General features: G+C 52.8%; 1 protein-coding gene across 24 annotated transcripts in view; it reads right to left on the bottom strand.

Moving 5' to 3' along the window:
* Positions 1-5,401: 5,401 nt before the first annotated feature.
* Positions 5,402-15,721, bottom strand: part of PTK2 (protein tyrosine kinase 2) — a 206,076-nt gene continuing 195,756 nt past the window's right edge. For 16 of the 24 annotated variants that reach the window (XM_043483576.1, XM_043483570.1, XM_043483568.1 and 13 more), the window contains 6 exons: positions 15,338-15,377; positions 14,909-15,015; positions 12,051-12,059; positions 10,947-11,102; positions 9,558-9,638; positions 5,402-6,624 (listed from right to left, as the gene is read on the bottom strand). In XM_043483576.1, coding sequence (XP_043339511.1) covers positions 6,412-6,624; positions 9,558-9,638; positions 10,947-11,102; positions 12,051-12,059; positions 14,909-15,015; positions 15,338-15,377 — 606 coding nt within the window. In that variant the 3' untranslated portion in view covers positions 5,402-6,411. The remainder of the gene's footprint in view (positions 6,625-9,557; positions 9,639-10,946; positions 11,103-12,050; positions 12,060-14,908; positions 15,016-15,337; positions 15,378-15,721) is intronic. The other 8 variants (XM_043483573.1, XM_043483577.1, XM_043483563.1 and 5 more) reach the window with 1 other exon arrangement.

The following is a 15,721-nucleotide window of genomic DNA, read 5'->3' on the forward strand; positions in this document are numbered from 1 at the left end:
TTCTTCCATTACCAAGGCTTCCTGTGGGAGGGGCGACTTGCCAGGAGTGCCCTCCCTTGTCGGGGCAAGTTGTTGGAGGGCTGTGACTCCAGATGAGGGTGCAACGGGAAGATGAAGGACGGAAATGAGGTCTCTTTTGAGAGTATCTGAGTGTCCCCGGGGATCCCTGGACAGGTGAGGGCTTGGGGGTGGGGAGGTTTGGTCCTTTGGGGCCCGGGCCTGGAGAAGGCGCAGCAGGGAGGGGCTGGGCTGCACTCTTCCCACCAAGGGTGAGGCTGGTCCAAGGGCAACTCTATTCATCACCTCCACTGTACAGTCGTAAGGGATTTGGTTTAGGTCATACATGAATGGTCTAGTGTTTTTCCCTACTTTTTTCAATTTAAGCCTGAATTTTGCAAGAAGGAGCTTATGATCTGAGCCACACAGTCAGCTCCAGATCTTGCTTTTGCTGACTGTATAGAGCTTCTCCATCTTCGGCTGCCAAGAACATAATCAATCTGATTTCAATATTGACCACCTAGTGATGTCCACGTGTAGAGTCTTGAGAGTCCTTTGGACTGCAAGGAGATCAAAGCAGTCAATCCTAAAGGAAATCAACCCTGAATACTCATTGGAAGGACTGATGCTGAAGCTACCTGTTGGGAAGAGCCAACTCACTGGAAAAGACGCTGATGCTGGGAAAGATTGAAGGCAGGAGGACAAGGGGATGACAAAGGATGAGATGGTTGGATGACATCACTGACTCGATGGACATGAGTTTGAGCAAGCTCCAGGAGATAGTGAAAGACAGGGAAGCCTGGCGTGCTTCCCTGGCATCCATGGGGTTGCAGACAGTCAGACACAACCTAGTGACCGAACAACAGCCCATGTGTCTTAGACTCCAAGTGACACTGGCTTAGATCACCACAAGCTTTCTCCAGCAGTGAAAGTCAGCAGTCTGCGCTTGGTCCTGTGGGAATGCAGGCCAGGCCAGCAGGGCCCCTTCGGGAGGCTCAGGGGAGAGTCTGCTCCTCAACTCTTCCAGCTCCCAGGGTTGCCCACACTCCTTGGCTTGTGGGTGCATCACTCCAGTTCCTGCTTTCACTGTCACACTGCCTTCGCTGCTTCTGTAGACAAACCCTCCCTCTTGTAAGGGCCCCTGAATTACACCAGGTCCAACCCCACAGTCCAAGGTAATAGACCTGTATCAATACCTTTAACTTAATCATAGCAGGAGTCCCAAATCTCTTCCTTACAAATCACAAAATCACATGGAATCTCTGTGGCCTCCTGTTGCCTGGCTTCTTTCACAACCTCACGTGTCCTAGGTCTGCCCATGTTGTGCTTCTTCTCTTTCTGTGGCTGAGTAACACTCCGCTGTGTGGATATGCCACATTTGGGTTATCCATTTACTGAATTTACTGTCTTCAACAGTCCTTGCGGGCCTTTCAGGATGGTCTGTGTCTAAATCACCTGTGAGCAGAAGTGGCTTCCCCTCTCTCCAGCCTGGACGACTTTTATTTCATTTCTTGCCCAACCACTCTGGCTGGAACTTCTAGCCCCAGGTTGACCACAGTCATGAAAGTGGCATCTTTGTTTTCTTCCTGACCTTGAGGCAATTAAACATTTTTTGATTTGGCTGAATTTTCTCACTTTCTTCAGTGTACATGCACTACTCGTACACTTGTGTAATAAAAAAAACAAAAAAGAGGTGAATTTCTAAAAAGAAGTCAATGCCTAAAAATGTTTGGGTAAATTCAAAGACCGTTCTTCCCCCAGAGGGGAAAAGAACCGAAAAAACGACTGTCTGTTTTTGTTGTCAAATTCAGCAAAATAACAAACTAATGTCAAGTGTGATTTAAAAGTTTTAACAGATGTACAGCCCTCATCAGTGGTACACAAACCTGGTCAGACCTGGGCTCAGAATATGGCAGTCAGCCCCACCGAGGGGACCCTGAATAGAGAGGCAGAGCTGAGCCTGCCTCCTCTGAGGGTGCCCCGTTCTCTGGTGCGTGGGGGGCAGCACCATTCCAGGTGGGGGCAGGCGCACGGCATCAGGAAAGAGCTGGCCCACTAGGGATACAGGGTAAGTGACTGCGAATCTGTGAGCCGAGCCACCGACAACTGAAAATCCCATCTTCCGCGACGTGGATGGAACCGGAGAGGATCGCACCAAGTGAGGTGAGTCAGACACGGGGAGACAAACGCCCTGTGACGTCACGTACATGTGGGTTCCCAAAACGACACGAGCGGACTTGATTTACAAAGCAGAAACAGACTCACAGACTCAGAAGACAGATGCATGGTGACCAAAGGAGAGATGAACCAGGAGTTTGGGATCAATAGACACACACTACTGTATATAAAATAGACAACAAGGACCCACTGTTATCTGTTAGTGTTAGCTCCCACTGCACAGGGGACTCAGTATCTTGTAATAACCTGTGATGAAAAAGAACACATACATAGGATAAAGAATCTGCCTGCCAATGCAGGAGATGTGGGTTTGGTCCCTGGGTCAGAAAGATCCCCTGGAGGAGGAAGTGGCAACCTTCTGCAGGATTCTCGCCTGGAAAATCCCATGGACAGAGAAGCCTGACAGCTCATGGGGTCAAAAAAGAGTCACATAACTTAGTGACTAAACAATAACCATCTGTGTGCATATACTGAATTTGCTGTATACCTGAAACAATGTAAATCAACTATACTTCAATTTAAAAAGGTAGAAGAGAAAATGCTATGTGTCACACCCATGTTAAATAAGAATATTTTAAAACAATAGCATCAGAAACATAGAACAGGAATACACTAACAAAAGATATATAAGACCATTATTCACACTGAAAACAGCAACCCATTACTAAGATGAAAGATTTAAAGAAACAGAGATATATTAAGTTAACATTTTTGAAGACAAAATTTTCCTCAGACTGACCTATAAAGTCAATGAAGTTCCAATGACAACAATCCTTTCACCAAATTTTCGGGTAAGATGACACTGGGGTATAGTTAAGTAAGTAAACAGCCGTGCCCCAGACTGGGAGAAAATGTGTGGAAAACAAGGATCTAACAGAGGGGTGCATCCAGGACACCCGTGAATCCCTACTGCCCAGGGCCAGAATGACAAATGGCCTGATGGTAAATAGGGCAAAGTATCTGAGCAGAGACTTCCCAGGAAAGATATGTAAATGGCCAGTAAGTATAGGAAGAGACTGCTCGATGTCATCGTACATGAACACAAATTAAAATGAGCTGGAACACATAGTCACTAGAAAGTCTAACAGTGTAAGGGACTGACAACGCCAAATGCTGGTGAGGAGGTGGAGCAGCAAGAAGCCTTGCATGTATTTGGCTGGAGTATAAAATGGTTTCTACACAGGTAAACAGACTGGCAGTTCTTAACATTAAGTTCACACTTAGCATAAGTTCCAGAAATTTCACTCATAGTTGTCTGCCCATGAGAAGTGAAAACACGTGTGTTTGTACGTAAACATAGTAACCAGAGACTGGGACTTCCCTGGTGGTCCACAGGTCAGGACTCCACGCTCCCGATGCAGGGGGCACGGGTTCCATCCTGGTCGGGGAACTCAGACCTCACATGCCGCCTGGTGCAGCCAAAACAAGAACTGGGAACTGAAAACAACTCAGATGTCTCCTCCACCAATAGGTGAACCGGTGAACTAGCTGTGAGGCTGTCAGACCACGAAGCATCATCAGAGACAGAACGGACCCTGATGAGCAGCAACAGGAGTGTCCTCCATCACTGTTCTGAGGAAAGAAGCGAGATAAAGGGTGTGAGCAGCAGTTCCAGAAGTGACGTGGAGGGCAAGACCAGCTCTCTGGTGCGGGAGACCCAGCCAGCTGCTGCCGTGGGGGCATGGGGGCTGTCTGCACTTGGGGCTGGACGTGCTCGTCTGAAGACAGCGCCCCAGCCATCCCCTCAGCAGGCTGACAGTGCGCGGTTATGTCTCAGTAGAGTCGAGAAGGAAAACGGGGGGCTGTAACCACCCTGTAGAGGCAGTGGCTCGGGGGGGGGCCTGGGACTTCAGGGTGCTGTCCTGCTCCCAAGTCTGGGTGTCGGAGACCCCAGCATGCTCCTTTGTGAAGAATTCAATAACCTCAATGTATTTGTGCCTTTTTCTCAGTCTAAATTACTCTTTAATTAAAACAGTGTTAAAACACACGCATTTGGAGAAAGACAGAGGGTGAGGTTGTGAGTAGGCGCGTATTCACCTCCTTCACTGCTTCTCCTGCCCAGGGTGGACCAGCGTCAAACTGCCTGGTCAGGTAGCCGATGCCTGCAGCACAGTGAGGCTGAGTCCCAGGACGGGCCTTCCGACCCCAGGGACCCGAGCCGGCGCCCAACACATCTACTCTGTCTCCACCCACTCTCACAAACAAGACGGATCTCCTTCTGACCGACAGGACCTCTTGAGACTCACCTGCAGCTCGTGGTACCAGAGGGACAGTCAGTCAGGCCAGGAGGCGGAGGACACATGATGAGGCTGGGCCCACAGCCCCGCAGCCAAACCTGAGACGCAGGCGGGGCAGCTCACCGACCACCTCAGCATGTTGTATCCAACCTCACAATCACCAGCTTAAAGATGAGGACTCGGGGACTCAAGATCCTGAGAGAGACTCGGGCGGACAACATCCCCACCCTTCCTTCCAGGTGCGGAGGACGCCCTGCAGCCCAGAGGGGCTGCGCCCCGGGGACCTGCGTCCGCCTGCCGGCCGGGCCCTCAACTCCCTGCACTGGACGCTGGCTTCTCCCTCGGGGTCCCCAGCACTACAAACCCCAGTCTGGCGTCCCACAGACTCCAGGAGATGAGGCTGGGCCTGGGGCCTGCCATGCTGACGGTCCCCTTAAGAGAACGAGACTCTCGACATTGCTGCTGCTGCTGCTGCTGCTAAGTCGCTTCAGTCGTGTCCAACTCTGTGCGACCCCATAGACAGCAGCCCACCAGGCTCCCCCGTCCCTGGGATTCTCCAGGCAAGAACACTGGAGTGGGGTGCCATTTCCTTCTCCAATGCATGAAAGTGAAGTCGCTCAGTCGTGTCTGACTCTTAGTGACCCCATGGACTGCAGCCCACCAGGCTCCTCCACCCATGGGGTTTTCCAGGCAAGAGCACTGGAGTGGGTTGCCACTGCCTTCTCCGCCCAACACTGCTAGACAGGTAGCAATCACGGCAAGCATGCAGAGCTTGGTTTCTTGTTTCACCATGAAGATGGAGGAAAAGGTTAACTTACGTTGGGCCGTTCTTCTGAGTGGTGTTCTTGACTTGTCAAAAAGACAGAGAGTAAAAGAAATGAATAACTTTTGGGAGCTTGCCTGTATATTACTTGATCTGACAAGTTATCTGAGAAATTTCAAATCATCTGAAGGAACAGAACCAGAAGAAAGGATATTACACCAAGAACTTTACTGGCAACACCTTTTTAATAGGTCAAAGTAACTGTACAGTTCATTATATTCTTCCTGAGAATAATTTATATCCCCCAACAAACTAAACGGAGGGTGTATTTTTCAAAATTATTTAACAGAATGGATGGTAAAACTGGACATCAAAGGGAAACCAAATCTCCGTTTCGCCCAATTCTCTCCTGGGAAGACAGACACAATGAAGGGTTAGTTAACTCCAGTGGCTGTAAAATAGTCAACATGGCTTTAATTTTTCTTTATAAATTATATAAAAATGGAAAACAGGGATGGTTCCAGAACTTCTTCTCAATGCAGTTTGGAGGTGCTCTGGTACAAAGCATTTCTGCTTCCGAGAGAAATAACATCGCTACAAAAAACTGGCACATTATTCTGGTGAAAAAAGACAAAAGTTTTTAGTGTGTTCTACAGCTAGTTTCCAACCAAATGTTTCACACACCCACATGAAAGTGAAAGGCAGGAAGGAGGAGAGAGTTGTAGTTTTTTTTTTTTCTGAAATGACTCAAGTCTTCAAAATATAGCTTTTATATTCTTCCTCTGTAAAGTGGTATTAGCATATTGCAACTGTAGAGTGTTCTGACGACAAAAATTCCAGTCTGGATCGCAAGTCTGCGGTTGGCAAAGGGCTTCTCAGCCCCATGGTTCCTGGAACCCTCCGCTTCCTCCTCTTCTTCCAAAGCGAGGTCTGGCCAGTTCAGGAATCAGCGTGTCGCCACCTTGGCCGTTTCCACGAAAGCATATCCTGACACGAGCACAGCCTGTCCTTCATCATTCTTTAAGAGCTTCTCACATACAACTTTTACTCTCAGAAGAACGCCACACTGTGGATCCCGGACTTATCTGAACACCATGATTAAAGAGCCGAAACAAAAACAACCCAAATCAGAACGCAGTTAAACTTATGTGAGATTTTCAAGCAGCCGTCAGTCAAACGCTGTCGGTGCCGGCTGGGCAGGGCCTCGCTGCTGGTGGGGGCGGGGCAGGCCCGCGCTCAGTGCGGCCTCGGCTGCCCCAGGCCCTTCAGTCTGGCCTGGTCGATGACGTCGAGCAGGTTCTTGGCATCCACGGCCAGCGCGTGTGCGGCCGTCAGCATCTGCTTCTTGTACTCCTGCTGCAGGCTGGTCATGACGTACTGCTGGGCCAGTTTCATCTTGTTGATGAGCTCCCCCAGGTCAGAGTTCAGCAGCTTCTGGGCCATCTCGATCTGCAAGGACAAGAGGGTCAGGAGAGCTGCCTGTGGCCACTGCTCAGGGGGTCCTAGGCGCTCTTCTTAGGTGCCTCCGGGAGAAGAAACGCTCTTTCTTCCCTGGAAACAAGAGGGAAGCGGGTCTCCCCCTCCAGGCCTGCACGCCTCTGCCGCACCCGCCGCGGGCCCTTCCTTTGCTACACGGGAGGCAGTTCAAGGATGTCAGCAGGCCTCGCCCCAACTGGATGTCAACTCCAGACCCTTCCAAACAGATCAGAGGGCGAAGTGGAGGCCGCAGGGATGGAAGAGGCCCTGGGCGAGACAGTGATCTATCCACCTGCTCTTTAAACAGTCAGCGAGCACTTACTGTGTACAAGGCCCTCGGAGCTGTGGACACAAGAGATGATCAGAGAAATCACCCAACACAGATGGACCCGGAGAAGAGCAGGTCACAGCTCTGAAGAGCAACAGAGACGCCACAGAGGGGCGCGCACCCACAGTTGGCCGAGACGGCACCCGCTTGCTGGCTTCCACCGTGAAGGGCCTCACAGCCCCCCGCTCACTGTGCTCCTGCGGGACGCAGCAGCAGGGAGGCCCAAGGGGTTTCAGGAAGGGGAATGAAGTAACCCAGAGGGGGCACTGGTGCATGAAGGGGCTGAACCGACAATGTGGAGAGCCTGGAGGCAGCGCAAACAGCTGAGAGGGGCTGTGGTCCTTCAGGGAAGAGGAGCGAGGCCGTGCGGATGGAGAAGCAAGGCCTGACCTGAGACGTGTGGCTGACAGCAGGCTGCCTGTGTGCACGCGCGTGCACGCATGTGTGTACACGTGCACGTGTGGTTCGTGCTGGGCAGGGTGGTGGGTGCACACTGGTCCCACTGACGCCACAGGAAGAACGTGTGGTAGGGGCAGACTCCCGCAGAGAGCCTGCGCCCAGGGCTTAGAGGGAGGCCCACTGACAGCCTGGGGGGTGGCCCTCAAACATTGGGATCTGTGGGTGTCAGGAGGACTGCCACGGAGAAAAGGTGTCTGTGAACACACACTGGGGGGCACCTTGGGATGGTCACACTCAGAGCAGCAGAGAAGAGCTGCGGGGGGCGGGTGGCGAGTGAGGTCGGAGGGAGGGAGGTTCTGAAATCCGGGGGTCTCACCGGGGAGTCAGGACTGAGGGCGGGGGATGGGGGGTGGCCTCCGGGACTCCTGGCAGGAGAAGCAGAGAAATGCTAATACTGGGTCCAGAGGGACCTGGCCAGGTAGACAGGTGGGAAGGCAGGAGAGGAAGCAGGAGAGCCAGAGACAGGGAGGGGCCATGACAGGCCTGGCAGCCACGGCTGCAGTCAGACCTGGTCATGTGGGGCCTCCCCGGGGGCTCAGGCGGTAAAGAATCTGCCTGCAATGCAGGAGACCTGGGTTTGATCCCTGGGTGGGGAAGATCCCCAGGAGAAGGGAATGGCTACCCAGTCCAATATTCTTGCCTAGAGAATTCCCATGGACAGAGGAGTCTGGTGGGCTCCTGTTTCCTCGCTTCTGGTACCTGGACTTTCCTCATTCTGGTGCAAAATTCTTGCTCATTGTAGAAAACCAACTAAAGGTCTAATAAAGCAGACAAAGGAGCTAATCTCCTAACTGGAGAGAAATATAAAGCTACACGGGGACAGCCAATCAGAGCCATTTTCCAAAATGACATTAAGTGGTGTCATGCAGGGAAATCGATGTCACGTACAGAAGACCCGTGCAGGTGCTGCACCCCGCCGCCCCACACGTCCCGGCACTGGCTGGGCGGGCTGCCAGGGAAATGGCCTCCCGAGGGGATGCAGCAGGGAGGGGTACCCAGGGCCCCACGGCCTGGTCCCATCGTGGGGGACAGCAAGCGCCCGAGCAGATGGCCCAGGAGAAGCACACAGACACGCTGGTGTCAGGGGCCCCGTGAGCCCCAGGCTGTCACCCACCAAAGGGAGAAGCCGGAACACGACCTGCTGAGCAGACAAGCCTGCCGGTCGGCGTGAAACCCCGGTGGTGGTGACCGTGCGGGGCAAGAGAACAGCCCCGCCGTCAGCAAAGGCGAGCGGAAACACCACAGGCAGGGGGCGGGGGGCACGACAAGTGCAGCCCCTCCCAGGGGGCCCCAGAGACGCAGACGCCGAGTCAGCAGACACGCAGAGACTGCAAACGTGATCCCGCAGGGCAGGCGGCAGACTGGGGCGGGGGACCTGAAAACTCGTGGTGCTATTCTGGAAACTTTCTGTAAGTCTGAAATCATTTCAAAATAAAAAGTAAAGAAACACAAAAAACTGAAAAAACAAAACGAACAGGGCCCGCTGGGCTGAAGGACAGACCATGGGCCCCAAGAGAGAAAGCAGAAAAGTGAACACAGGAGACAGGAGCGGCGAGGCGAGGGAAGTGAGCAGGGCCAGTTGCAGACCCCAGACGTTAGACTTATTTACTGGTCACAGGTTTTTATATAGCTGCTTTCAGTGGGAATCCAGGGTCGCTCACAGAGGAACTTGAGGAAGCCGGCAGGAGGCCTCTCCCGGCCCAGCCTGTGTTCCATCCGTGCTCCTGAGGACTCCACGGTGCCCGCGGTCCCACACCCGTGCTCCCACCCACCCTCAGGACGTCCCGTTCTTCACGGTGCCCGCGGTACCACACCCGTGCTCCCACCCACCCTCAGGACATCCCATTCTTCACAGTGCCCGCGGTCCCACACCCGTGCTCCCACCCACCCTCAGGACGTCCTGTTCTTCACGGTGCCCGCGGTCCCACACCCGTGCTCCCACCCACCCTCAGGACGTCCCGTTCTTCACGGTGCGGGCGCCAGTCACCCCACGGGGCCCTCAGGATGGACAGCTGGTCCTCAGAGTCCCCGTCTGGGGCACTGGCCGGAAGGTCATGCCCCGCAGAGCGGTCACCGCAGCCCCGAGGGCCCACACACTGCCCCCTGGATGAGGCCCTACCTCTCGGTGGGTGCTGGCAGGCAGGACAGGGATGGTCTCATCCACTGTGGCCAACAGCGTCCTCAGGGCCAGGCCGACTTCCTAACAGACAAGAGACCACACCAGCATTAGGGCGCACACCAGGCAGCTCCATGCCAGCCGTGCTGTGTCTCCTTCCAGTGACAGGACTTTCATTTCCTTCCCACTACTTTGGGGGAATTTCTGTATTTCTTTTCCACAGCCCTGAGCCTGATCTCGTTATGAGGCAGATTCAGATCTCTGAGCACACTGCTCTTCTGTCCGGGGAACAGGGGCTCGGGTAGGGAAAGTGGGCTGCCTGTGCAAAAAGACTCTTTCTCTCCCCGGTGCTCTCCGCAGCCTTGAGGGGCGGCCGGGAAGGGTGTGGCCACTGCCACACGTGGGCACAAAGGCCAGGTGGTACCAGCTCTGGGGGCCACGCTGACCCTGGGGCTTCATCCCCTATGCACATGGGGCACAACAGCCCTCCCCTGGCCACTCAGGGTTTAAGGGGCCAAGGGTAATTAAAAACGGTATGAGGCCATGGGGATCAACTATGTAAGGACTCAAGTGTTAAGTTATGCCTGCAGCATGGATAAGACCAGTAAGGACAGGCTGGTTATTACCACTTGATCAATATACAAAAAGTATCATTTTGCCAGAATAATACAGTTAAAAAAGGAGCTTCTACAAAATCACCCCAAAAAGTTTTATTATGTACAAAATCCTGATTGCTTTTGTATCTAGTTGCGTTTTATTAGAATTTTTTAAAAAATGCCTGTGGTTCCTGCAAATTGACCGTTAAGAACTTTGGTTACAATTGCCATGGGAATAGGCTACAAACTCAATCAGAATGGAGTAACTGGGCTGTCCACAAAATAGCATGACTTCCAAGCAGCTATTCCACAGTGGGGTTTAAAAACAGCTGTTCTAGAGATGGCTCACTGGTACACTAAAAAGGTTGTTCAATCCTGTAACTCTACACAAAAAGGAACAATCCTGTTAAAAAATGAGCAAAGGACTTGAACAGACATTTCTCCAAAGATAAATCGGGAACAGAATGACTACAAGATCCAGCAATTCCACTTCTGGGTGAACGCCCTACAGAGCTGAAAGCAGGGTCTCCCCAGGTTACCTGTCTGGCCCTTTAACAAGGTAACTACCTCCCCTACTGTGGCGGCACCAGACCGTCTGCGTCCTCCTGCAGCTGTTCTCACCCAAGACCACCTGCACCAGCAGCCGCTGTTGACGACTCTTTTGCACAGGACGCTCCGGGACCGAGGTCGGGAACAGCAGTGGTCAGCGGGCGGTGCAGACCTTCTGAAGCGGTGGGGTGGATGGACTGAGGGGCACAGGGACCCGCTGCCATGTGCGTGACAGGGCTCAGCTCACCTTCACCATGGGGACGTACTCCTCTGGCGGGGCGGGCTGGATCTTGCTGGACATCTCGATGACCGCTCTCACCAGGCCCGTCACGTTCTCGTACACCCTGTCGTTGGACCGGTCCAGGTTGGCGGTGGGAGGGGGGCTGATCTCCTGGGGCTGAAGCTGCCAAAACAGAAGCTGGTTATCTTTCCCTCGTCCAGCAGATGGCGTCATATCACCGTAACGCGGCTAGGAAGGATCTTTAAGAGAGATCAGAGCAGATCACTTGAGGGGTCTTGTCCTAGGGGACACGCTTCAGTCTGAGGATGATGGAAAGCAGTTCATCCAAGTGACAAATGACTAAGGCACAACTTTTTCTAACTTTGAGCTCAGTTAAAGGAAATGAGAGGGAATCGCACGCATTGCACTCGAAGCCCTGGTTCATTCAGAGAGGTGATTCACTGCCCTAAGCCCCCGAAATCATTCACCAGGAGAGGAAGAACCCGGGAACCCCACGCCTCTCTGAGGATTTATGGTTATAACAAGTGCAAGTCTTCTTTAAACGGACACCATCTGCGTGCTGAGCGCTGCTGCAGTGGAAGCCATGCGGGGGCTGCTCTGTGGGCGGGCGGGCGGGGGGCGGGAGGCCCTGCTCCCTCACCCACAGTCGAGATGGGTGTGAAACAAGGCATAGACATGAAGGTGCCCGCCACAGGGCCTGGGCACGCAGGCTTCAGCAAGGCTGTCCAAGAGAACCTGAGCCCTGAAGGCTGTGCCGAGGCCTCGGAGGAACCGCCAGTGCGTTAAAAGTCAAACTGGCCACCCAGGCACGAAAGGACAGCATGCGTCTATCCTGACAAGACCGAGGGACAGCCGCAGCACTTGTCCTTTATGGCCAGTGCTAAGCCTCAAGCTCTGGGGGCCATGTCTGAGCCCCGGGACAGGAAGCGACAGGAGTGCTCCACCACTGCAGAGACGCTCGTGGCTCACTCTGCGGCAAATACACGTGCTGCTTTGGAGACAAACCAAGCGAACGTGTCCTCCCCAGGCTTTCCGCCTCCTGGTCCAGATTTGCATGCAGAGCAGGGTGTGACAGAGAGCTGGACAGACACACAGACACCATGTGCTTACCCTCCATGGCTATTGTCGAACGGAAGGTGAGGACAAGTTAAAGAAATTTGTCAGAGAAAGGGAAAAAAGAAAAACAGTATTAATAAAGGCAGCAGACAAAACCCCCGTAAAAACACATGAGCAGAACAAGAGAAGCAGGTTTCCACCTGTCGACTTGGCTTGCTGGCCAGCACAGCGCAGCCGCCAGGCAGTCTGTTCAGGGCACCCACGTATTCAGCAGGGGTCTGCCATGCACCATGCTTGTTTTCATGAATAAATGAGGAAAACCACATGCAAAGCCCGAGCGTGACAATCTGGCAGCCGTGCAAGGATCCACAGAATTGGGGGTCTTTTACAAAGCAAGGAGGCATATCTATGCTGTGTTCACACAACACTGCCCCTTGGACTCCTGAGGTTCAGGAGGAACAGCACACCCTCAGTCCCTGAGTTCCCCCCAACATCCAACATCCTCGGAAATGGGCTTCGACCCAGCCGTCCCGCTGGGGTAGAGATGCCTGGCTGGGGGCTGTGTTTAAAGACACCAGGAGCTTCATTTAAAAACAAACAAACAAAAAATAGCCCTCATTTGAACCAGTTCTTATGGTTGGGTTCTTCCTTTATTTCAAGCCTAGAAATTTTATTTAATGTTTTCTTTTCTCTATAGCTTTAAAGCTATTCTACTGTAATATGACCGACAAAGTTAATTGAGAGAAATATGGATTTCTTGACCTTTTTTTAGAGTTGTCTGAATTCTATTCCCTTTGGTATAGAAATTTAGCAGAATCCTAGATTCTGAGGTCCAACCCTCCACACTGTGTGCACTGGAAAGAGGGAGGCTGCTCACAACAGCATCACTTCTGAGAGCTGAGGTGCTGGCACTGAGACACCGAACGTGGCAGGAGAGCCGGCTCAAAGGACATCAGTCAGTGTGCAGAGGGCAGGCTTCCTCAGGTGTGGCGACCGGGGCTCCGACAAGGAACCACGACTCTGGACTCCGGAGGAGAGGGCAGTCTGTCCTACTCTGTTCAAGGCTGGTTCTTTTGTGTTTATCCTTTGCCCAGCTCTTGTGAGGGTAGCACAGTCACCACTGGCTGCCAGGGGCCAGTCCCGAGGACCCTCCCAAAGCACCAGCTTGCTTTGCAGACATCTGCACTGGCCTCCTATTTTTTGGAGCTTGACCATCGGGAGGCCCTTGGCAGAAGGTTAGGATACACCACTGATCCGCAGAGACACAGGCAATCCAACCACTCGTGCTGAGAGGGGTCGTCCTGGAAGACTTTGGTAATTCAGAGCCAAAATGTAAACCCACCAAGCAGAAACTGACACTGGTTTCTGGCTATTATTTGGATGAATACCAGTTATATCAGGTAAAGGTAAGCATTTCTGTATTATAATAAAGAGAGCATTTCTTTCAGACTGGATTTGATAATAGAGATAAATACTTCACACTTATCAATCAGAGTGTATTTTAAGTAAGCACACTCTTTCCACAAAGACTTCTACTTGTTCAGTACCCTATATATATCCTGTAACAAGTGTATTTCCCATTATATTCATTCATACGTTAGTCCACATGTTAAAAATGAACACAGGTCAGAGGTCTAAGCTGGTATCTGATCTACTTTTAAAGTTGGCTTTTCATCACAATACAAGCCATTTTGAAAATTTCTTCTTTTGCTTATGAAAATGAAAAAATTTCACTAACCCTATTTCTCTCTTCATTTTTAAAATTCATGTCAAGAAACCACATTAGGAAAGGGTTGGTCCTCTCTGCTCCTCTGTGCTGCTAGTGGAGTTACAGGCCTGGAGGCCTGGCAGCTGTGGAAGCCAAGCCCCGGGCCATCCCCAGGACCAGCACTCTGGCTTCCGGCTGCTGGTGACCTGCCCTTGGACAGGGGTGCCTCTGGGCCCGTGCTAACCTCCGCGCTGCCCCTGCAGGGGCCAGGCTGGTCCCAGAGAGCGGCCTCTGGGCTACAGGCTGACTCGCGCCTGGAGAGGATGTTTTCTCTGCCTGGGCAACCTCTCTGACTCTCCTGCTTCTGTGAGGAATCAGCCCCTTGGCTTCTGGTGTGAACCTGGAGGGGCAGCACACAGCGTGTGGACGGAAAGCCAGGTCTGCGGCTAAATGCTGGGTCAGCTACAGGGAAGCTGTACCCTTGAAATGCCCTTTAACCTCTGGGAACTGGGGCATCGCAGGTGAAAGGTGAGAAAAATGTTAAGACCACCATTCCTGTGAGGCTGATGTAAGGTTTAAAATACATGGGGCAGGTTCTGCCACAGCAGCGGGCACTCAATAAATGGTGGTTGTTGGTGAAACACAGCTTATCAAGACTGATCCCACAGCTACTGGGTTCTAACGTGTACCTTTTTCTAGGTACCATGAAGAAGGAAAAAATGCCAACCAAATCAACACACCATCTTGATTTTAGAGATATATTCTGAGAGATAACTGACCTAACGGGGAGTGAAGGTGCCCCTACCCATGAGTGGGCACACAGCGGAGGCAGCTGCAGCCCCAGCACATGTTGCTGGGCACACACAGCTGTGGCCTCCATCGAAACCACCCCCCGCCCCAGGCCACGCGGATGAACTTGGAGAGACTGCGCCTGCTCAAGGTCGCGCGTCCCCCAGGCGTTGGGCTCAACTCATCTGTACCATCAGAAGGTATCCTAGCACTTTACCTCAAAGCAACATCCTGTCTGGTAAGAAAACAACCTTTAGACAGGATCTGACTGAGGCCCTATCACGTGAGAGAACACAGGAAGAGTTTCCCAGCAAAGCTGGTCCTGACTCTGAGGGGGGTCTGGAGCTGACGTAGGAGCCCACCCACCCTGCTGCACAGCATCGCAGGGTCGTCACCGGGGATGGAAGGCGCTCACCTTGACGCCCTCGTTGTAACTGTCCCCGGGGCTGCCGAGGCTGGCCAGGCTGCCCAGGTGCCCGGGGGCTCCAGGACGCGGCGGCTTCTTTGGTGGCGCTGCAGGATCTGGTAAAGGAATGAGCCCCGTTGAGTAATGTCCATTAACGGAAAGGATGGAAACGACTCCCAAATAAACGGAGTTATTACAACAGGTGCTGGTCTCAGAGAGGGCACCCTGAGGGGTGGGGGAGGCCGTTTCTGACGCATTAGAGTGGTAACTCCTGTTTTCCAGTACTCTAGGCGTGGGCTGAATTTGGTAAACATCACATGTGCAGCGGGAGAAGCATGAATACATCATGAGGCATTCCAAAGCTAAGAAACTACACATCAAAAACCCACTCCCTCCAAATTACACAAACTGTGACGTGCAATCCATTTCTTAACTTACCTGGTTTGCCCACAGGCTGATATATGTGCTGGTTGCCAGTCTGTGGGGGAAAAAAGATGCAGGGTCAGTGCAGTAGGGTACACCACAAGGCAACGGCTGCCCCGCCCACCCTCTGCCCGCCACCCTGGACACCTCTGCTGAACACTGCGGTCAAAGACCAATGAGACGGGGGAGGGGCCTGCCTGCACGGGGGGGGGGGGGGGGTGATTAGGCTGATAAGCAGATAAAGCCCACGGGGTGTGGGGTCAGGGCGGTCACAATTTCAGAATTTCTTGAAAGAAATCATGTCCACAGACGTCTCCAGTTGGCCTACAGGAGTGTGAAATCTGTTTTGGATGCCCCCCGCCATGCCTTGCCCCATTACAAGAAGGGGTGCCACTGGGG

The sequence above is a fragment of the Cervus canadensis genome, chromosome 12 (assembly GCF_019320065.1).
Source record: "Cervus canadensis isolate Bull #8, Minnesota chromosome 12, ASM1932006v1, whole genome shotgun sequence".
Classification (NCBI taxonomy): Eukaryota; Metazoa; Chordata; class Mammalia; order Artiodactyla; family Cervidae; genus Cervus; species Cervus canadensis.